The 22,858-nt window shown below is 39.2% G+C and overlaps 1 protein-coding gene across 2 annotated transcripts in view; it reads right to left on the minus strand.

The window, feature by feature from the left end:
• Positions 1–8,754: 8,754 nt before the first annotated feature.
• STK32B (serine/threonine kinase 32B) overlaps positions 8,755–22,858 on the minus strand; it is a 151,626-nt gene continuing 137,522 nt past the window's right edge. For both annotated transcript variants that reach the window (XM_079307148.1, XM_079307149.1), the window contains one exon: positions 8,755–9,840. In XM_079307148.1, the coding sequence (XP_079163274.1) occupies positions 9,705–9,840 (136 nt within the window). In that variant the 3' untranslated portion in view covers positions 8,755–9,704. The remainder of the gene's footprint in view (positions 9,841–22,858) is intronic.

A 22,858-nucleotide genomic window follows, 5' to 3' on the forward strand; every position in this document is an offset into this window, starting at 1 on the left:
GGATTCTGAGTTACAGTTTGAACACTTTCATATGAATACTGATTAGAGAGCAGTAACTTTTTGTCCTGCAGTTGATCTTGAGAGCAAGTAATATAGATGTGATACTTGAGCAGAATGTATTTCGAGATTTTTCCTTAATTTTATGTTAAGTGTACAGAACTCATTGTGCTTTTCTGTACAGTCCTCTATGTGAGGACATCATGTTTTCTTTCTTAGTATTTCCCCCCTGAATTGAAGATTTGCAAAATAACATCAGACTGGGAAAAAAAAAAAAAAAGAAAAAAAAGAAAAAAGAGATGTTTCTTTCTACTATGTGGCCCCCTCTCCTGGGAGGACATATTTTAAGTTCCCTGGGCTTTGGGAAGTTTCAAACTGAAGTTTTTTCATTTTCTGGACTAATCTTCTCAGTGTTAGCTGTCATGGTGTGGGAGTACACTGTCACCAGGACATCTGTAGAGCTGAGCTGGATGGACAGCTCATTCCCCAGGAAAGGCAGGATTCCAGACATATCCCAGTGCCTAGGACACGTTAGTGGTGACTGTGTGTGTGACACAGCTCCTGGAGCCCTGCAGGGCTGGGAGGTCTCCCTGGGAAGGAGCAGAAAAAGGCAACTTTTCATCCAGCACATGGTCCTGGATTTCCCTGGGTTCTGTGCCTCAGGCATCTAAATTCATAGCACATGAATATTTTAGCCCCTGAAATCCCTCATTAGAGCTACCTCACAGTTCTGCACCCAGAAGGACCCAGCTAAGCCTGTTTCCAGCAAGGGCTGCCAGAGATGATCCCACACCCCCACAGAGGAAATGGCATCCAGTATGGTTAACAAAGACCTTTCTTTGAAGTACAAAGAATTATTGCCATTAAATACTATAAAAAGCTGTTTTATTTGAAGATAAGACATGGTGGGAAGCAGAGAAGCTCACTTCAGAGTTAAGTGGAAATTCTTGAGAGGAAGAGGGTCTTTAACACTTGGGCCTTGAAAATGGGCAAAAGTGGAGAGGTGCAGAAGGGAAGTTTAAAAAACTCCATTAAATTCTGATGTAAATAGACAGAAATTTATCTGATAGCATGAGAGAAAGATCACCATGTGCAAGACTGTTGCAAAACCCCCTTTTGCTATTAATACAGCACCTCCAGGTAACAATAAGCTCTGGCTGGAGCAACACAAATGTGTTTAAATGCCTGTTCTATGTCTAGTTTTGCTGGCTTATGTTAAGCAAAACACCCTTATTTTGGAAGACAAGATTTAACACCAAAATATTATCAGATTCCAAGTACTGGGCCCAGGTGTTTTTTCTCTCTCTTTGAAGCACTCCCTTCTCTCCAACCCACTCTAAATACATTTCTAACTTTTCTGGCAGGAAATCTGCAGCTCTCAAATGCCTGGAGACAAAGAAAGATTTTATTTTTGAACACACTTATAGATGTGTCTGCATTATGTCTCATTATCAGGACATTATTTATCTTGGAAGATTGAGGCTTCTGCCATCCATAGACAGGAAAAATCTGTTTTCTGTGTTATGACTGTTTTCCTATGTATGTTTTCCTGTAGGTGAGGCTTGTCATTTGTAAAGGGATATATATTCCAAAGCTGTTGATGAACATGGGGCAAATGAACCTCTCTCACAGCCGCTCATTTTAATTATAGATTAATTAACATATTAATCTGTATGCCACATAATGAGCACATCACAGTGTAAAAGATCAGAAGGATGGCTGCTTTATTTTAATGGGAAAAGTTCTGGAATAAATGTCTTCAAGAAAAACACAAGCATATTTTCAGTACCTTTTAAATCTCACAACACTCATTTATGAAGTGATTTAAACAGTTGATAGGAAGTGAGAAAATTATTTTTGAAGTGTACTAAATGGAAAAGATTTAATTTGGTCTTCTCAGCTAGTACAAATAAATATTCCTTCTTCAAGAAGGAAAAATAAAGTCAAATAATTGGTTCATACATATGTATGCTCTTCAAGAAGAGCAGAGCTGTTTTCCTGCTCTAGATACTGTCTCAGTAAACCAATAATCTTGTTCCTACCAACAAGAATGGCAGCACTATGGAGTGGAAAGTGAAAATCACTCTAGGTGGGAAGGAGCAGGCTCAGGGAGCTGAACACATTGTACAAACATGCTAAAGCTATGAAATAAAATACCCAGGCTTTGCTGTGCATTTAGCTGTTGAACACAACCACACTTAAAAAAACAAAAAAAATCTTTAACTCCCTTTTCCCCAAGACCCTACAGTATTATGAAACATGATAGTGTGAAGTATTTGCAACTCATGCATCTTAAATATAAGAATGCAGCTTCATATCAATAACTTAGAGTTTACAGGGCAATTGTACATTGTCAACATAAATCACACAGATTTTCCCAAAGAGGGACAGTATAATGTCTTAGAGACACAGAAATCTCCATTTGTGTGAGAAAACTAAAAATATTGTGAGGGCAAATCAGAGAAATACATTTGTGGTGTGTGTTTCCAGGGGAATATTTGTTTTTAAGGAGGAGACAAATTACAGTGAGTGTAATATGAAGTAATGAAGAATCCAGAAAAGACTTAGTATCTGGACCTATTAGTCTTCAATATAAAAAGATAAAGTGGAATAAAAGACTGTTAATATGAAATGGTATCATTTTTTAATGCATTTCCCACAATTTGACCTGTAGGATTCAATATTCCTGCTGCAAGCTTTAGCAGAAACTTTATCTTGAAGAAAATAATGAGAAGAAGGCAATGAAAGTTAGTGCTATGGTCTGAGAGCACACTGTCAGTTACATACATTTTCTCTGATTTCTCTGCCCACACTGTGTGGTTATGGCTCCCATTTGCAAAAAAAGAAAACCAAAAAACAAACAAAAAGAAAACATTATGACACTCAAATAGCTGAGCCTATAAGATGGGCAAAACATTTCAGAAATCTCTTTAAATTATATGTTAAAATACTAGACAAGCAGCCTTACTTTATTTTATTGTCTGTTCAGTATTAATGTGTCCCTCTGAAAAATGTAGCATTAAGCTCAATACTTAAGTAAGAGGAATGTTGGCCACAGGAAACACTTCAAAACATTCTGGTGGACTTGTGGGGCTTCAGCAGACTCTAAGCATTTCCAAGACCTTTAATTCCTGGAGTTTGTGGCTCAGCAGTAGCAGAGTATGTGGAAGACCACCAGGAAGGTGTTTGGGATGACAGGTCATTGTTGAATGTGTCTGGGGGTGGAATCTGGTTGGATTTTGGAAGGGCAGCAATTGCTCTGTGTCAGTCACAATGCTGTTGAGCAGGGGTGGATTTCTGTGCTGCAGTGTCACATGCAGATGTTTGCAGCCCACATCTGGAGCAGTGGTGAGTGCCAGACCTTGGGAAGGCAGGATTTATGGAGACCCACGCAGGGTCCTGACAAGGGGGTGCAGAAGCAGCAAGCCAGCTCTGTTGACAGCTCTCCTCATATTCACCCTTTGCTTCATTTCAGCTCTCCACATCTGCCTTCAGCAGGATCTGCAGGTATCAGCAGGAGCAGCCCTGTGTGCTCCTGCTGGCCTGAGGACAAGACAGGTCACAGCTGCTGGTCACTGCAGCAGGCTCTGCCAGCCTCTCTGTGCTCTCCAAGATTATAATGCCTGAGCATCCAGACTTAAATGGGAAATTTATGGCCTTAAAGGAGATGTTGAACATAATTGAATGTAGAAAAATAATCCATAAATCCGCATTATGTGGGTGATCATTACATTTCTTAAGCTGGTTTCACTGTTGCCTGCTGCCCTGAACACTTTTCCCAGTTTATCCCTGGCTCCCACACATATCTTGCAAAGCTAGTTCAGATTATAAATTCATTGCAGTGGTGTCTGGCTTATCTTAATGTGTGGATATAGCATTTATCATGATAGGACTCATGATGAATGCTATATTTATCATGAGATAGATATAAACTTAGAGCAGATAGAGCATTCTCTCATTACTAATTAAATACAACAAAATTGCCTCGATACCTTTGCACAGAGGATAGAGAATATTATAGTCACTAGAAAACTGTGTAAAAAAGTCTTAATTAAATTGTATAGTGTTCTTCCAAGAGGGATTTTTCAAGTACAAAATCATCACTGTGGGAAAATTCCAGGGCTGTATTATAGCACACATCAAAACAATGGATTGTAAGAAACAAAAAATTCTCAAGAGCACTAGTTCCAGCATAGTTTTGCCCATGGAAGTATCTGTGGCTAAATCTAATTCCATTTAAAGGGCACTGGTTTTACATAACTCTGTGTTCTTTGGCACACATTTTAGAAGGACTTGAATTTTATGATTGCTCTCAGTTGTGTTTCTCTTAATAGATATAAAAAGTTACAGTAGTTTTTATATGCCTACTTTATTATTTAGAATGGACTTAAAGAAACCCACAAACATCAAACAGCAAAGCTCTCTGCCCTATATTTTAATTTTTATTCTTTGGTAGGACTTGTGGGGACAGTTAGGCAATTTTGTAAAAAAAAAAAAAATGTTTAATTGATTAGATACATTGGTCCCTTTCAATTAAAAAGGAGAAAAAATGGAGTTTGTGACTCTGAGCCAATTTCATTGATATATAGAGCATAGCTAATATCAGTCATTCTTGAGGTCCTGATGGTAGTGTGTGCTTTCTCACAAACATGATTATAGGAAGCTCATTTGCATTGCTAAATGAAGGCTAAAAATACCAAAACATTTTTCTCTGCTGTCCAGAGCATAGCTGATTCAATCACTAAAATACAAATAAACAAAAGTAACTGCTCTGATGAAAGCTGAGATGATGAAGCACAATGTCCATAAGAAATTAGTCATTTAGCTACTAGCACGCTCTCCAGAAGAACCACCAAAAATCTGCTCTTTAAAAATCACACCAATCTATCATGGAAGTTTTTGTGTGTCAGCAGAAGGATCTCTAAAAGCTTTACATTGCCTCTCATTCAAAATTTATCACAGGGTGTGTTGGTAGTGTGTGCTAAGGGACTGAGCTGCAATTGATGTGTAAGAAAAAGTAATTCCTGCTTTCCCCAGCAGGGCTGATGACTCAGCTGCTGCAGGGGCTCTAAGTTGTCTCTTTTTGCTGTGCTAGAAGGCAGAGCTTGAGCAGCCCAGCACTGCTGACAGGGGAGTCTTTCCTTCCTTTTCTTCTTAATTAGAGTCTGCATAGATGAACTCACCTTTTCATGGATGAAATCTGGATTAAATATAGAAATAATGGAGATTACTTGCAGGGCAGTGGTTTGTTCCAGGTCTCTTGGAGCAGGTGCTAGAGCAGTGAGGCTACCAGAGGCAGCCTCTGTAAAAGCCTGTAGCTTTTTTTATTAATACACTTTGAAAATCTCCTTGCTTTCCTGCTTCCACCAAACCTGTAAATGTATCTGTGCAAAACCTCTAAGCTTCTCCTATGCTGGCAGCAACTTTTTTCATAGCAGAAGTAGTGGCATACCTATCCATGTGGAAAACAGTAAAATGCTTTTGGTCTGATTCAAACTACTTCAGCTTCTCAGTATACCCCATTACAGAAACATTTAGATTTAGTTTAAACAGTCAGAAATAAGGTTGAAACTGTGGTCACATGTTCTTGCAAGCAGAAAACTTAACTTGCAGAAAACTTAAGCAGAAATCTAAATGACTGGATCAGTGCCCATTATTTCCTCTATAATGTATTTAGTTGTAATTTTAAATAATGTGCCAAGACCCACAACCAACCCTCCAATTCTCCCAGATCTACAGAAAAATCTTCTGGAAATATTACATTAATCATTTTTGTCAAGGCTACAGATGATAGGAGCCATTTGTACTTTATGACAGTTGGTAATTAAACATTTACAGTACTGTGCCAATATTTAATACACAATGTAGAAGGAGCAAACTGAACAGAAGGTAAATCTGGCAGACTCTAATGTGGAGTGATGCTGTGGGAATGTGCATGTGTGATCAGAACTGCAACCACAGAGCAAGAGCCACTGCAATAAACTGTGCTAGAAGCAAACTGCTTTCCCAGCTGTGTTAGACTTCTTTCTCTCTTCCCTGAAACAGAAATGAGAAAAGTATTTTTATCTTTTAAATGACTTGGAGAAACCAGGTGAGATTTTGGGAGTCAAGATCACTGTCTGCTTTTGCAAGACAATAAAGCTGTATAGAATAAATGAGTCCCAAGGAGCTTCCTCTGGTTTTATGACTGCCCTGCTTTCTTTTTGTCCTCCATCTAGCTGAGTGTAATGTAAAAACCTACATCTTATTTAGGACTTCCCAGTTCTCATTTCTGCTGGAGCACAAGATGAGAGTATATTTGTGTATTTTCTTGTCACTCTAGTACCCCTTCTGCACTTAAGGATGAAATCTGTTTAACATCTCTTACTCCCATTGAATAGATCAGAAATGATCCCATTTTTTCACAAGGATTAGACATCAACTTGACAAATTGCCTGTGCCATCACAAACCAGATTCATCTGACTAAATGTCAGTGCACAATGTGCATGTCCACATCTGAGCTGTGTGCACTGATGTTTACTCCATGGAGGCAGAGCTACAGGGAGAACCATCTGCTGAAACAGACTATCAAGACAAGGGAAGTGCACCACATCCTAAAAGATTTTTTTTCCCTTTTTCATCTCTATTTTTGAGCCTGGATGTGGCTAATTCATTTTTCTTTTGTCTGAAGTAGGAGAGACAAGTATCAACCAAGGGTTTCTCAGGCGTGTTCCCAGGCTTTGTGACTTTTCTTGCTGTGTGTATTTTGTCCCAAAAATCATATTCTATTAATAATGACCTCTCTTCATTTTCTTCTGCACCATTATCAGAGCTTCCCACGGCAAGATAGATCCATACAGCTATGCTGGTTGAAAGGAAAGATGAAATAAGAGTGTAGGTGTTCCAGAGAGATGGGGGTCCATCCCTAGAAGCATTCAGGGCCATACTGGATGGGGCTCTGAGCAGCCTGATCTAGTTGAAGTTGTCCCTAACTGCAGGGGAGTTGGACTGGATGACCTCTAAATGGCCCTTCCAACCCAAACCATTCCATGATTCTTTGATTCAAAGTTTGGTTTCCATGGTGTAGCTGAGGGCATTCACTGATCTGTATAATAAGTTGACACAGCTAATTTTATGCAGCATAAGGTACAGCTTGCAGTCAGTGGAAGTGCCATGGATTATGGATAAAGCTGATTGGTGCCATGATTTCATTTTTTTTCTGCAAGCAGTACAGATTGAGAAATGATGGTGTGGCAACAAGCGTGAAATTAGTGTCTGAGTGAGCTTGCATTCATGCACAATACTCTGTGCAAATGTATGTAAGATGCAATCTATTGAATAACCAGGCTCCACTCAAAAACAGCTTAGTAAGGCACTGGCAAAACACCCAGCAACAGACAGATCAGACTGTAAATATTTGGTAGAATCCTGCTGCTAATTAAATTCTAGCTGCAGTAAATGACTCCAATTTTTAATGCAGTCACTGATGATCTTGCATTATGTAGATCTTTCATTCTATCCACTTCTCATTCTATAAACCTGTGTTTCTTGGGGGCTGTGTGCTCATTAGCTGGCAGTGCAGCTGGACAGGAGAGGCTCTGCTCTCCTGACATCCACACGAGCCAGATTTGGGGAAGTTCCATCTCAGATTTTCTTTCACCTGTTCCTGTGGGCTATAGGCTCAAGACTGGGCAGATGGCAATAAGTGTTCTCCTGAAACCCATCTCCTGGTTTTGTATCACCCAAAAAGCATCTGATTTGGGTGCAAAAATATGTACCAAAATGTGTTAGGGCTGTAAGGTTGGGACATTTCCTTAAAAAATGCCTTCCCAGCCTCAGTTAAGGCACTAGCACAGTGGCATCCCATGTGGATGATGTACAAAATCACCCAGAGCAATTCCTCTTGCTCAAAACAACTGTAATCACAGAAAAAGAATCAAATGTGCATCTGCCATTTCCCCCAGTGTTTTTCCAGTTGGAACATCTCAGTGAATTACTGTTTCTCCTTATAAACACTCCATGGCTCTTGTCTATACAATCTAATACATCATGGATCCTGAAAATATTTGTTTATGATACTTACCTGGTAACTTTAATTTCTGTAGGATCACTCATAAAAATAAAATACTTTCATTCAGATCAAGGTCCAAGATCACCATTTTGGTTGGAACAGAACAGTAGGTGTTTCTAGAAATAATGTGAAATCTTGTCTACTTTGGTCCTTCCCAAGGGAAACAAATATCAAAGGGAAAAAAAAAAAAAAAAAAAAAAGAAAAAAAAAGAAGAAAGGATGGATGGGAAATAGTTTATTCTTGGCGATGAAATCTGTCCTCTTATGACCAGAAATTTTTTTCTCCTTGTCCTGATCCTATGATTATTTCTGTCTACGGCCAAATTAAGCCCAAAACCCTGCTCATGACTGACATAAAATCTTTACCTTTGCACATTTGTAGACTGTTGTTGATGACATGGAACACCATATCATTTCATGGAATGTTAAAAATCTGTATTTGTGAAAAAGTTGTGACCAAAAATTACATATAACACCGAACAAAATTTACGGTAGATTCAGTTACAAAGAACTTTGTTTTGTAAATGATAGAATGGAAACGATGTAGTAAAAATAGATTATTTGAAATAAAAGGTTTTTCACTTTCAAAAACTTATTTGTTTTAAAAAGTTGAAATGAAATTTGCTTGCAGGTGGTAGCCTTTCAAAACAAAAGCACAATAAGACAGAATAAACATGCATTTATTATCAAAATGTGGATGTACAAGTTGTAAAATACCATAAATGTTTGGAATTTTGACTGCTGTTAAAAATAAAAGGGTTTCATGTCAACAATATTTTGACTAAAGTAGCTTTCTTTCTATTCAAGGCAGTAGAATCCAGAATAGACCCGTGAAAACAGAGACACATGTAACTTCTTAACATTTTATAACACCTAGCGATGGATCTGAGCAAATCCTGAATGTTTTTAGCTCTCCTTACTAAGCTGCTTTTTAACTCTGGCTCAGTCAGCCTACTGTTACAAATGAAAAGGCCTTTCTTTGCCATGGCTACCACACATAACTAATGTGTCTGAACTTGCATCCACTAAAGTCACTAGCAAAACTGACTTGGCCAGGGTCACATCTTTTACTACAAAGCAGAACACATGATGTTAAAGAATGATGTGAATACACTCACACTGCAACTGTTTCAATGAGTTTCAGGTATTTAAATGAAATTATTCAGTGTTTGGCCTGTTTGACACTACAGTAATGTATTTACATCATGTACATCTGTTATAAACTCAACAGCAGGTGCTTAGAAACAGCTGTGTCCAGCAGTTTCACAAAATTTCAAACTGGACCATTTTCATTAACAGAGAGATTGGGGGTAATGTTAAAGCCTTCAAGATAAAGCTGGCCCCAGTAAAATGCTGTCTCTTGCAAAATATCCAGGAATGTGGCAAACTTTGAGAGGCTGCCTAATGAATTGTTTCAAGTTTTCTTCCAGGATTTTGAAAACAAAAGTCAAGCTTACTTAAAAAACTGCATTTGCTGCTGATGGTCATTTTTCCAGTGGCGGGGTCAGGAGGAGAGCAGAGCTGCATGTGGAAAATCTCAGGCAGTGTGCTGTGGGGGCTTGTCCTTGGCCAGGGATGCTGCTTTGGAGGGATGCAGGGGTGCAGAAGAAGGGTGTGCAGGGAGGGCTGTGCTCCTCAGGTGCCAGCCTGTGATCACTAACTGCTGCAGCCTCTGGTGCAGCCGTGTCCCAAATTGTTGTTCCTCCCATCCTGCAGCTTCTCGTGGCTCTGCAGAGATGCTCTGCTGTCAATGCTGGAGGTCTGTCCACTTTGATCCTGCTGTCTCCTCAACCTGCCAGAGATTAAAAACATTGATAGAGCTGTCATGTATGGGAGGAACAGCTGCTGCCTGCCCTGTGGATAGCCACATACTGCTGGGGATTAAACACTCCTGCACCATTTCACCTGCATTAACTGCTTGAGCTTTACAGCTGCCATTTCCTCTGAACTACAAATGTGCAGTGAGGTATTGGACAAATCCTGCTCCCCTTAAAGCAGAGGAGAGTGCTTGCTCTGGCTTTAGCACCTTTGCTCAGACTGTAACTTGGTAAAGCCTCCACGTAGCTGGAGGCTGAGGAAAGCTGTTGACTGGGCACAGCTGCTCCCCTCTGTTGTTCTACAAAATTACCAGTAACCATCAGTAAAAGAAAAAAAAAACATTAGTGAAAGTATTTTCAGTATTACACTTGTTATTACTTCATATGCTATCAAAGCCTTATGAGTGGTTTCAAGGAACAACAGCAACAGAATTCTATGCTTCAAGACTGAAAATTTATCCTCTTTTGACACCATTTTCTAGAGAACAGCAACAGCCCTACAAGCACCTGCAGTCCCCACCAAACATGTTATCATAGAACTTCTCTGCATTTCTGCTCAATAAAAATCCCTGTGATTTTACAGTGATTCATGTCATATTCAGTATTTTCCTCCAAGCACTGTGGAAATACTATCAGGAAAGACGTAAAGATTCATGAGGAAGCTGTGTGATAGGAATAATTTATTTTCTTTGAAACATGAACAGCTACTATTCTGAAGGATTTTTTATCTGTTTTTTTTTCTCCAAATGGGACATAGTATTCCTGAAAAAGTCACCAAGATTTGGTTCCAGAGACACTATGGAAAAGCTCTTTGGTATACCAACTATAAAAAATATATACTATACTCAAAAAAACTCCCTCAATTTTGCAAGTAATATAGAATGCCTAGAAAATAGAAAATTAATGGAAAAGCATGCAAAAATCAAATTTAAAGGGTCAATTTCAAAGCCTTAAAAGCTTCCAGGTGGCATAAACAATATGGAGACACCATACTGAACACGCAGAAGAGAAGTGATGGGACATGAAAATACTGTAATTAAACAGATGAATAGAGAAGGCTATTAAAGCAAAAAGTATGGGAACACTGTGTAAAAGGACAGACACATTAAATGAAAAGCTGTAAGACAGACTGAAAACAACAAATCAGAGGAACAAATTGCCAAAAGCATTTTTTGTGAACTTTTTCAAGTGCACCAGAGGATAGCACAGAAAATCTGAGTCCCCAGCTGAAAAGCCAGTGAATTATCTTCACCAATGTTCATGAAAAATGAGTTTAGGAAGATTCCTTTCCTTATGAGAAATATGTCCATCATTTCCAGTTAAAACATCAATGAAACAGTTTTACAACCAGTTACTTAAGTAAATGTTGACAAAGACTCAAGACAATAGATTTTCACCCAAGGACTCTAAGAAAATAATAATTTTTGCACAGCTGAATGGAGAATGTAACTTACTCTTCAAACTGTCTTGGCACCATGGAAGACAGCAGATGTGATGACAAGATCTTCAAAAAAGATCCAAGAGACTATCAGGAGAGCAATACTAGAGTTCAACTTGAGACTTGAAACATCTCAGGATCTGAGCTATGGTACAAGACCAATGTATCTGCAGGCATTGAGAGAGAAGACTGCAGTGCTTGGAAACTCCTGTTGCAAAGTGTGGGTGGCAAACCTTGCAAACTGCTAAATAGTGGAGTGAAAATAAATTTGGCTCTACAGAGATCTGAGGAATCACTGTATTGGTCTGAAACATGCTAGTCCTTTCTCCCTGGAATTGTATATTTCCTTTGTTTTGTACAATGCTGAAAAAGAAGGCATTTACTGCACTGCTCAATTTAACAGGAAAATAAGAATTCTTTCAATAACAACATGAACCAAGAAAAAAAAATTAATCTTTTTTTTTGAGAAGCTTGAACTGGCACAAAGGCAAAATGTATGTAAGGAAGACAGTGGAAAAAGAGAGATAAAGCCCATTATGAATTCTAAAGATACCTCTGGCCAGCCTAAATTTTTCCACTCTCCACAGAAGTGGTTAATAATGCTGATTTATTTCCATTATTTTCTTTTATCCTATTCCTACTTCTCAGGTCTAGTATTGAGACAGAATATGGGGATTTGAAAGTGCTAAAGAAGTGCATTGTTTTAGCAGTGCTTCACTATATTCCCTTTTCAGACTTTTTTTTGTGTGTCTAGATTCATTATGCATATTTCAAACTATCAAAGTAAGCAATAGGTTATTGACCTGATGGTGAGGTAAAAAATTAACTGCTACTTTACTCTTTACTAATTTATCAATCATTTTATTCAGTTATTAAAATTACATTAAGGATTTCACTCTAGGGGTTCAGTTATTGTGGGCATACAAAGTGTACTCTTGGGGTTGGAAAACTGGACTAAAAGACAGAAGATGCTGATTCTGTTTCCACCTCTGTCATCCTAAGGACAAATTGCAGCACCTTTCTGTGTCTCAGCTTCTCTCATCAGATGTCAAGGCAGCTGCTGTCAAGAATGATGGAAGCTGAGAACTTTGTGTCTCTAAATACTGCTCTGTGTCTCACAGGCCTGAATGAAACAAGTCTGGTGTCTGTGATAACTAGAAAGAAGGTGGCATGTATAATCAACCAAAATGTAATTATACTGCATGTATAATTATGCATGTATGCATTACTGAATATATAAAAATTCAGAATTGAAGAGAACAGACTGGCTGAAAGCTAGCATGGACAGTAAAATATTGAACAAAGAAAGACTGCAACAACTATGGCAGGACTAAATGAAAATCACAAACATCTAATGAAAGCCAGTAGCAAACTTGGGACCTCCAGGGAATTACTTACAGCTCAGCTTTGTTCTCTAGATGAAGAAGAATATTGAAGTCTGTCTTTAGGCTTCAGAATAGGATAAGTTCAATGACAAAGAATGAAAAGTTGCAGATTCAACATAACTGTCAAAATTGCAGATTTGCTAAGACTAAGCCCTCCTCCCAAAGCACTGCAGTTTCAGAAAAAATAAAATAAGACAATTGGTTTGTATGTCTCTCCAGTTCAAAACTGCAGACTCAGGTCAAGACACAAAGAAATGTGTGTGCACAGTCTTTTCAGTTGGACTCTTACATGAGTGAAATTTCTTTCTTTTTGGTGCATTCTTGATTCCTTGGTGTCAAACCCAGAGCATTTTCCTGTCAGATGTTCTAAGCTTTTAAAAAATGTGAGTACCTTGACATGTTTCCTGTAATCATGGCAAAATAAATGCATTCTGTTCAAAAATGACACTAGTGCAATAAATCATTTGTAGGAAGCTGTTCTCCAGTGAATGACTTATCTTGCCTTTAAGCTGATGCAGCTTCAGGCTGTGATAACTTTATAAAGGCCCAGGGAGAATGAATGGATTGATGAAGACTTTGTGGAGGATTTGAAGCATATACCTGTTCCTGCACTGAATACTGTTGGCTAAGAATGAATGATAAAATGGCCAGCTATGGAGGAAAAAGTGAACAAGTGGTTCTAGTGGATATAGTCACATGGCACAAAAAAACCTGCAGGGAAAAGAGGATGAAAATGAGTTTGAACAGTCTCTGTTACATTTATTCCATGTACAAATACATAAGTAGTCTCAGAGGCAATTATGTTGGTAACTGAGTGGTTCTGCTGAACCAGCAAAGAGTTTTCCTTCCCTTTACCATTGATTCATGCAATATTGATAGTGTGTGACACTGAGCATTGCACAGACTCCTCTCTGCAGTGAGGAATAAAGAGGCTGCACCAGCCATGCAGGAATGCCCAAGAACAGTAACTGAACTTCCAGCCAAATCTCGGCTTTGTCAGCATTTCTGGGGAAGAAAAAGAGCCTGTGTGAGCCATGACTTTGTTTTTAAGCTTCTTATTTTCTCAATACTCAGACATTACAGTGGTATTCCTGCAGCATTGATTCTGATGCTGGATCTTGAATCTGGTATCAGTCAGTGGAAGGGAATTCAGAGGAGAGGGAAAGATTCCAGGTCCAAAACCACTATGGCAATTCAGAGCACTGGCATCAGGCTTTGCAAAATGTAGTTTAAGAGCCATGTGGAGGCTGTTCCTCTGCTGTCACTCCTGGCTGTTTGCTCAGGGTGTGGAACCAGCTTTGTGCAGCTGATGCATCCCCCAGTGGGTCCTGCCAGGGTGAAGCTGAAGCCTCAGAAATGTGAGGAGCTGTTTCAAACTGTGAGCCTGCTCTCAGCAGCCATGAGAGGACAAAAGAAACCTCAATCCAGGCAGAGCTGTCCCTCCCCTGAGACTCCCACACTCGCCACATCCTAAAGGAAAATCTTTTTAGTATGAAAAATCTGCAAGTGAGTTTGCCAATGTGGCGAATCAAGTGTCCTGAGTGTGGAGAAAACAACAGTCTGAGTGGGCAGTGGATTTGCTTTGCCATTTCTAAATTTAGCTTTTACTTTGGTTTTTTGATGTTTCACTTTGCTGGAGAAAACAGATGTCTTTGCTTTTGGTCTAGGGAAAAAAAAGAGTGTAATAAAATGAATTTTAGAAACTAGTTTTATTGTAGGAAACAAAAACCTATTAATGAAAACTTTTACATCCCTTGGGATAAGTCCTGAGGAATAGATAAATCTGCAGAATATTTATCCCAGTTATTCATCACAAGGCATAGGGACTGAGATCAGAACAGATGAGGCATGTCTATGTTGGCTTTTTGAAATTCATGAATCCTGGAGGACATTTTGCTAAATAGTCAAAAACCCATCTCAGTTGCATGATTTAGCAGCCACACAGAAGTAATGTTGATGGCTTGTGCAGATGGCCTTACTATAAAGCTAATTCTAAACATGTTGGAATCAGAGGAAAAAAACCCACTGATCTGTCATGAGGAGTGACTGTGCTCAGGAAGGAACTATTTCATTTACATGTCTCTGACCATGTCATGTGCTTTGTCTACAGGAACACAGATAAAGAAGTCACAAGGGGGTTAAAAAAAAAAAGCAGTAAATATCCTAATGTCCAAATCCTATATATTTAAAATTAGTTGGCAAATAACATAGCACTAGAAAATTTTCATTCTTAATAGAAAAGATCTAGCAAGGACATTTTGTGAAGGACTTGAAGCTGAAAGGAGACAGATATAGACACTATTTTTTAAATCGAAGACATAGAAAATAGAATCCTGGAAGTTATGCTATATAACTAAAATTTCTGTATATTATCATGTTGAAAAATTTTCATCCAAATAATTTTTACAGGGTGGTATAATTCTGTAGAGGGACTCCATGAAGTAAGAAGATCCCAACAGCAGCAATGTCTCACAGGGATCCTGTCAGAGCTGGGGATGCTCAGCATGTCCAGAAAAGATGGGAGGAAGTTGCTAAAATAGCTAAGGATGGAGTGAGAGATATCTTGGCACTGAGGCCAGCCATAGGGATAGCTTGGTACCCACTGCTCTTGTCCACTTTTGTTTCTAATTTGCATTTTTATTCCCTGGGGTACTGATGCATCCAAATTTGTATACAAACATAATCAAAAAATGCCTGGATTAATAAATCACAAGAGGTCAACACAATTTCTTCCTCAAGCTGTTGACTCTTTAACTATTCCCACACCAGCACTGCCTATCCCTGAACACAACTAATTTGTTTGGCTGATAACTTAGCACTTTTACCAAATGGTCCAGAAATTGTTTCCTAAGGAAATGGAAATAGATAGCAGCTGGTTATCAAAACTGATTTCAAGGCTTGCTTTCACACAAAAGAAAGATTAAATGATCAGCCTAAAGAGGCTGTAATATTTGGAGCTCCAGAAACTATTTCCCCATCCATCTCCTTTATTTCCAGTCAAAAGGTATAAAAAGGAAAACTTATTGGGACTTTGGAGTCTAACTGTGGCAATAAGATTTGCTCATTGTGGAACAATGTAGACTATTGTCCCTGTGTTACTCACATTTTTAAGTGGTTTTATGCAGACAAACGTTCTAGAAAGAACAGAAGTGTTTGGACAGTGAGGACTCAAAAGAACTCACACTGGGTTGTGATAAAAATTATAACCACAAAGCTGCTGGGTATCTTGATCTTTTCATATTGGTATAACCCTCATGAAAAGGGATATGTTTTGGTTTATATCTCAGTCCTAAATAATAAGTGTTCAGTGGTAAGTAGGTGGTCGACAGGTGGAAATTAACAATGTTGGTCATAGCAGCTCGTTTTCTGCATCAGCTCCCCCAGCAGCCCCAAAAAGATTCTTTTCCCTTGGCTTGGCACTGAGGAAAAATGTTCACAGCACCCACAATCTCTCATGTTCGAGCCAGAAAAAGAGTCACTTCCCCAAAGTCATGCAAAACCTGATCATTTATAAAACCCCTCTCTAAGCTTTATAGCAGCTCATATGCTTCAGCAAAGCAGACATTTCACAAATACAGGGCAAGATTTTTCAGTACAATGTAGGTCCTGCAGCACACACATCTTTTAAAAAATAATGGGCTGCATGCATGTGCATCTCATACTCCACTCTGAAAACTTCACCCATTATTTTTCTGCCATCATTTTAACATCAAGTGCAGGCAATGATTGTGGAGATGCTGATAATAGAGCATGACTTCTGGGACAATAAGCAGCTTGGCTTGTCATCTGCTTTCCTCTGTCAGGAATAAGAATGGACTTTGACACACAGCCACTTAATAATTTTCTGCCTGCATATTTTAAGGTTTCTCTTATAAATTGATCCTTGCTGTGTGCTATTTCTGTGAAAATGGAAAAAGCTGGCAATATTTTACAATTGTAAATGAGTGTCAATCTTTCTCTTGTATCTCCTTTATTCTGCTCACTAGTTCTCTTCTGCCAGGTTTTCATTCAACATATCTTTTAGTGAAAAAGTGAAATAAAGAAGGAAAAGAGAGAAAGGTATCCTGGTTAAGTAATTTTTTAACTGAATGAGCTTATTGGGATGAGTATTTTTACTTTTCAAAACAAAATAAGCAGAAAATCTGTCATAAAGGACTGAAAATTCCTAGATTTGCTTTGTTTTTTAAAAAGTTAGCAAAAATGAGCCTATGAGTTGATCAGAAATTCAGATAATTTGTTTAATTTACACTTTCATTCATAAAGAAGAAAATAGTAACTTTGCTCTGTGTAAATCCTAAGGAACAGAATCAAGTTTCTCCAAGTATGATAAAACTCCCCAATTTTAAAAGATAGGTTCTAATTTCATAACAACATCTAGCAGAAATAATTGCTAATCTTGTTTAAGTTACCTGGTAACCTGAACATCTGACAAATTATTCATCCACTTCCTATTCCTCAGTGGTACCCAGGGGGGCTCTCAGAACAGGAAGAAAATGGAGCACTGCATGGGAATGGAATTTCTGCATTTTAGACATCAGTTCTATTCCCCCTGAAAGGGAGGGATCAGTGCCTGGGAGCTGAGTGAGTGGCACAGACTGCCTCTAAAACATTTGCAAACCAGGGCTGTTGTATTCCAGCTGCTTGTTGGGCAGCCCTTGGTCTATGATAACCCTTGAAACATGAAGGGATTTTCAACAATTATTTTGGCCTGGGAAAAATTATGCCAAGGACCATGCTAACAATGGAGCAGTATGGAAGACTGCCTGTATACTGGCCTTTGAAAAATAGGTAGAAAACAGCAGTGAAAGTAGAAAATACAGGATAAAGGAAAAAAAAAAAAAAAAAAAAAGGAGTAGAAGTGGAGGAAGGAAAGTTAAACACTTTAAAAATGAGGAAGAATTCAAAAGAATCCCAACCATGGAGATCTAATTAATGAAACTAAGTAATTATATAGCTAATTAAAACTATCTCAAAAGACAGCTGTATATAGCTAATGTCCTATTTGGTTTGTTTATTAAAAATTCCTCTTTACACCTAGCAGAGGAGCAGAAAGCATGGGAGTGTTAATAGTGGGATTTTCTTCAGTCTCTGCACAGAGTGATCTCAGAAGTCTTTTCAGGAAAACAGAAATCACTGAAAAGTGTATGAATTTTCTAAGCATTTTGAGTAAACAAGGAAGGCACAATCTTGCTCTGTGCCAGAGGAAGCTTGGGGCAGAGCAGGGCAGAATTAAGGAGCTGCTGAAGCAGAGACAACACTCATCACTCAGCAACATCAGAGCTGAGTCACACGCCTCCAAAGTGAAATCAGTCTGTAAATTTAGATAATTACCCTTGATCTGGAGTTTGTGAAGAGAAGCAATGTGTGCAGATCAGCTTTAAGTGGAACACAATCCTCCCTGTTCGTCTAACAGCAGGTGTGTGTTTTGGGAAACCAAAAGCAGCAACCACCAGCCAAGAGCGCATGTCACCAATCTTTGGCACTTCTTTGGTAATGTTTAAAGCTGTGGATTGCTTATTCTTGTTCTCCTGCCCCCATGGCTGGGGACATACACTCAAATCTGCCCCACAAGGGATGTTTTGTGCTGCATGGGATGTCCTTGACTGCCTGACACAGAGAGGTGGGCAGAGCACCTGTGCCTGTAGAAATGTTTGGAAATTACCTGAGTGCACAAATGTGGGGTGGATTTTATGCCAGCAAACTGTAGACAAATGAAAGATTAGTACAGGCTCTCTCTACAGGTAAAGTGTCACCAACCTAGATTAATTTCTTCAGGTCTAAGCTATCTAATATATATGTCACAGATTCATGTTGGGAGAAACAAGTCTCTCCTCAATGAGTACTAAAGGAGCTTAAACTAAAGAAATTATTTTGGGATATATTAATTTAAAGAGATACAGGCTTGCTGCATCTCTAGAAAAACACATGCCTTCCCTCTTTGAGAAACAGATTCAAGGTCCTTCCTGTTTAGGGGCTCTACAAGCTCACCACAGACTGCACTGCTTAGCAGAGCCAATTTGCTTCTGGATTAGAGCTAATTTGCACCCACACAGTTCAGGCATGCAGAAATTGAATGGTCCCATCAGTCTGTAACACAGCACATGGTGACAAACTCTGCCAAGACTGGGTAATGAAATCACCAACAGGAACGGGGTGCCATTGCCTGCTCATCCATGCAGTTGTGCCTGTAGCAAATTCAGGCTCTGGCTCTGCCAGCAGTGGCTTTTCTGCATGACTTGGTCTATAACTTGAAAAATTACAAAGTATTTCCCATTTATTTCAGATATCTCTGAAAAACCTTGTGTACAGCCTTTGGGGTAGGAGCTGTTGTGTGTCTAATCACTACTTAACTCAGTCTGTCTTTGACCCCAAACATGTTCTCTTGGTACCAACTGCTTTGATAGAAACAGTAAAAACCTCAGGTCTCTTTTCCTAATACATTGTGATGTATGTGTTTTGTTAGCTCAGTAGACCACCAAGTAATTATTCAAATAACTGTATTTTAACTCCATTTAAATTTAAATTAGTGACTTTCAGATGGAAAGTTATGCTTTATTACAGCTGCATATGAGAAGTGAAATGTTGGGGACAGTATCCCCCTGTAGCACACTTCTTTTACCACAGACACTCGTGGCATTTGCTCCCACCCTTTCAAAAAAGCCTCAGGGAAATATTCTTAGAGTTTGGATAATTGATTCAGGTTGATGGTTCCTGCTGAGTAATTACACTCAGTAAATGGCTGTGAATATAATTTTCTATCAACCAGCAATTTATAATCAAACCTCAGGTGCTCAGGCACACATACGGCATGAGTGATGTGAAATACTGGAATGCAGAAGGTGAGTGAAAATTGTACTGGGTGTTGCACTAGCCAGTTGACCTGTACTGTCTTGAGATCTGACGTTTATCCTGGGATTTGATAAAGCAAAATTAGTAAAGACATGAAGTAACTAAATTAAGTCTTCAAATGATGTTCAGTCATTTAAAAATATATGACTAAACCAACTGATTGACACTGACATTAAAGCCAGGTTCAGATGAGTAAAATAGATGCATCTTAGTAGTGGACTATTGTCTACTCAAGACCAGGTTTATACTAACCAATGTCTGTCTTGTTCAGGCACATTTTAAAATGTGAACAAATCTTTCTAGTTTAAAATATTTGCAGATCAGCATCTACAAGGAACAGGAAAGCAGTTATGAAATTTCTCGATAATACACTTAGACACTTAGAAATGTTTTAGATGCAGGGATGACATGGGAAAAAAAAAAAAATCTTTCTAGTTAGCCAAAATCCAGTTTTAAGACTATAGGCATCTGTCCACAAATAAGGATATTTCTCAGCAGTGTGGGCCAATCATCATTTTCAAAAAAGACATTAATTTCTTGGCCTGCCTTTGGTGTGTATCCTGCAGGATATAGGCTCACCCTTTAGTTCAGCTAGCTGCAGATGGATAATCACATGGAAATCATGGAGTTCACTCTGCAGCAGTTCATGAACAAATGCAGTCTGTGTGAGGAAACTCACCCTGGAGCAGGGGAAGAGTGTGAGCAGGAAGCAGCAGCAGAGACAACACATAGTGAACTGACTGCATTTCCCAGCCCCATGTGCCCCTGCCATGGAGGAGGTAGAGGTTTTGGGAGTTAAGTCAAGCCCAGGAAGAGGGGAGGGGTGGAGGGAAGGTGGGTTTAAGATTTGGAGTTTATTTCTTACTATCCTGATGCTTTAGCTATTGGCAATAAATTAAATTAACCTTCCCCAAGCTGAGCCTGTTTTGCCCATGACAGTAACTGGTGAGTGACCTCTCTCTCGCTGTCCTTTTTCCAACCCATGAGCCTTTTGTTGTCTCTTCTTTCCCCTGCCCAGCTGAGGAGGGCCATTAAAGAGTTACTTTGGCAGGCACCTGGCACCCAGACAGGGTCAACACACCACGAAAATCAGTCTGGCTCTGCCTAATTATTTGACCTGGCAATAAACGTTCTCAGGCTGGCATATGCAGCTGGGATGAGACAGTTTCAGCCCTGCCCTTCTCACAGCACCAGACTTCCAGGAATTAAAGGCCATGAGTTGCCAGGGAACAGCCACAGCCTGCACTCCTCTCTCTGCAGCCTCATCTCTCCCCACCTATTCCTTATGCAAGATTTCTCTTCCCCAGCCCAAAACAGCTCCACAAGAAGTCTGATAACTGTGCAGCTCTTCCATTCCCTGTAGGGTGGACCCCCGAAAGGAGACTGAGCCAGGAGCTCACTTGTGATTGCACAGCACAGTTTGCAGCCCTCAGTTAATCACCAAACCTGCACAATGTGGGGAAAGGTGGTTTGTAACACAGGGACCCCAGAACACCACACCATCCAGGTTAGTCAGTGAGGGGCACCCACAACAGGGGCATGTACTGAGCCCCCAGTGGGACACAGGAAAATTACCTCCAGGTGGGAGGTCTTCCCTGAGGATGGGGAATGTGTGCCTTGGAGCACAGCAATGGGCAGTCTGAATCTCACCTAAATCTCTTACTGACCTAAGTCTGCATGTCTTTCCTATTTCCAAAGGGATATATATACACATACATACATAGTTGCATATAAGCAATATATGGATACTTTCATATATGTACATTTTACTGTTTAACCATTGTGCTATTGTGAAGACTACATGAAAATCAAAACCTTGTAAGGTTTGAGAAGCCATAAATGCACACACCCAGCCATTCCACCTGACAGAGATGCCCCTCTCTCATAATGGCTCATTTCAGACACCAGTGCATGCTGTCAAAGAATAAATGAATGGAGACACGTCTACTGTGCCACATTCCCCTCACTTCTGGCATTTCCAGATTCCCTGAACCAATGACTGCATCAGAGGCCTCACATCTCCATGACCTTGATGGATTGTTTTCCCATTAGTTTCTCTAATCCTCTTCTGAATATTTTTGTATGTTTAACATCCAAAGCACCATTCAGCAACGTGCTGCATTTCACGAAAAAAAAGCATGGTTTGTTTTCTTATCAATCTGCAGCCTGATAACTTTGTGACTTGGGTTACCACAAAGAGTGAATAACCATTGCTTAGTCATCTTCTCAGTAAGTTTCAGAACATGTTATTATTTATCCTGTTTCTGTCTTTTCAGTTGACTCTTCTCTGAGTTTAAATAAATTCAAGTTTATTAAATTCTTCAACATGACCCATGTCACCCCTCTGGCCAATCCTGCTTTTCTCAAAATATTTCTAAGTCCTTTTTAACCTTTTTGAGATAAGGAAACAGAGGTGTATGTATGTGAACATATATTTATCTGTAGCAGATTTTTGCAGGAACATATCAATACCTTTTAGTCTTCCACTAAGCATTGTGCTATCCACAGTCTTTTCTGTCTCCTTCATAAATGAAACTAATTTTTCAGCTAGAAATATTTAGATTTTCTTTTTCTAACTGTGTTTATCTTTGCATTTATCAGTACTGAATTTGAGCTGCCAGTTTCTTACCCTGCAACTCAGAACCATGGCTATCATTATCTACTGCAGCTCTGTGCACTCAGATGTGGTTGTGACTACTCTGGTATCATAAGTGAACTTTGTGATCTCACCATTCTCTTTCCTTTCCTCATCTGTGAATGTATTCCACAGATGCATGGACATCAGGGTGGCTGGCAGTAATAATGCTATCTTATTACTGGCTTGTTTCTGCATTGCTTCAGCAACTGGCCGCAAATTGCTTTCTTAAAAAGGACAAGGAGTTTAGTCCTCATGACTCAGTTTATGGAGACTCATAACAAGTGAAAATTTATGTTAGTGTGGGACATAAAGAGAGATGAAGGTAATTCCCTATGGCAATGGAAGAGTCATGACCTGTTATGCAGCCTTTATTTATCACAGATATGATTTGTTCCATGTAACCTGCTTGAAAAGATAAAATATTTGGTACTCAGAATTATACAGTTGTGCTTCCCCTCCAAAGTCCAAGATGTACAAATGAAGACTTCTCTTTCCTCTGCCTGTGAATTGACTTCCAATTTGTTTTGATGAGTTCTATTTGTGTTTAGTTTTCTGTGAAAAAAACCTAATTTCTGTGAATAAAAACTAATTTCTTGCCTCCAGTGCTGAAGATCTGTATTTGTTATCCTGATCCTTCCAGGACCACATTTCAATATGGAGAATGTACATCCCTATGCAACTTT

This window comes from Erithacus rubecula (genome assembly GCF_903797595.1).
Source record: "Erithacus rubecula genome assembly, chromosome: 5".
Classification (NCBI taxonomy): domain Eukaryota; kingdom Metazoa; phylum Chordata; class Aves; order Passeriformes; family Muscicapidae; genus Erithacus; species Erithacus rubecula.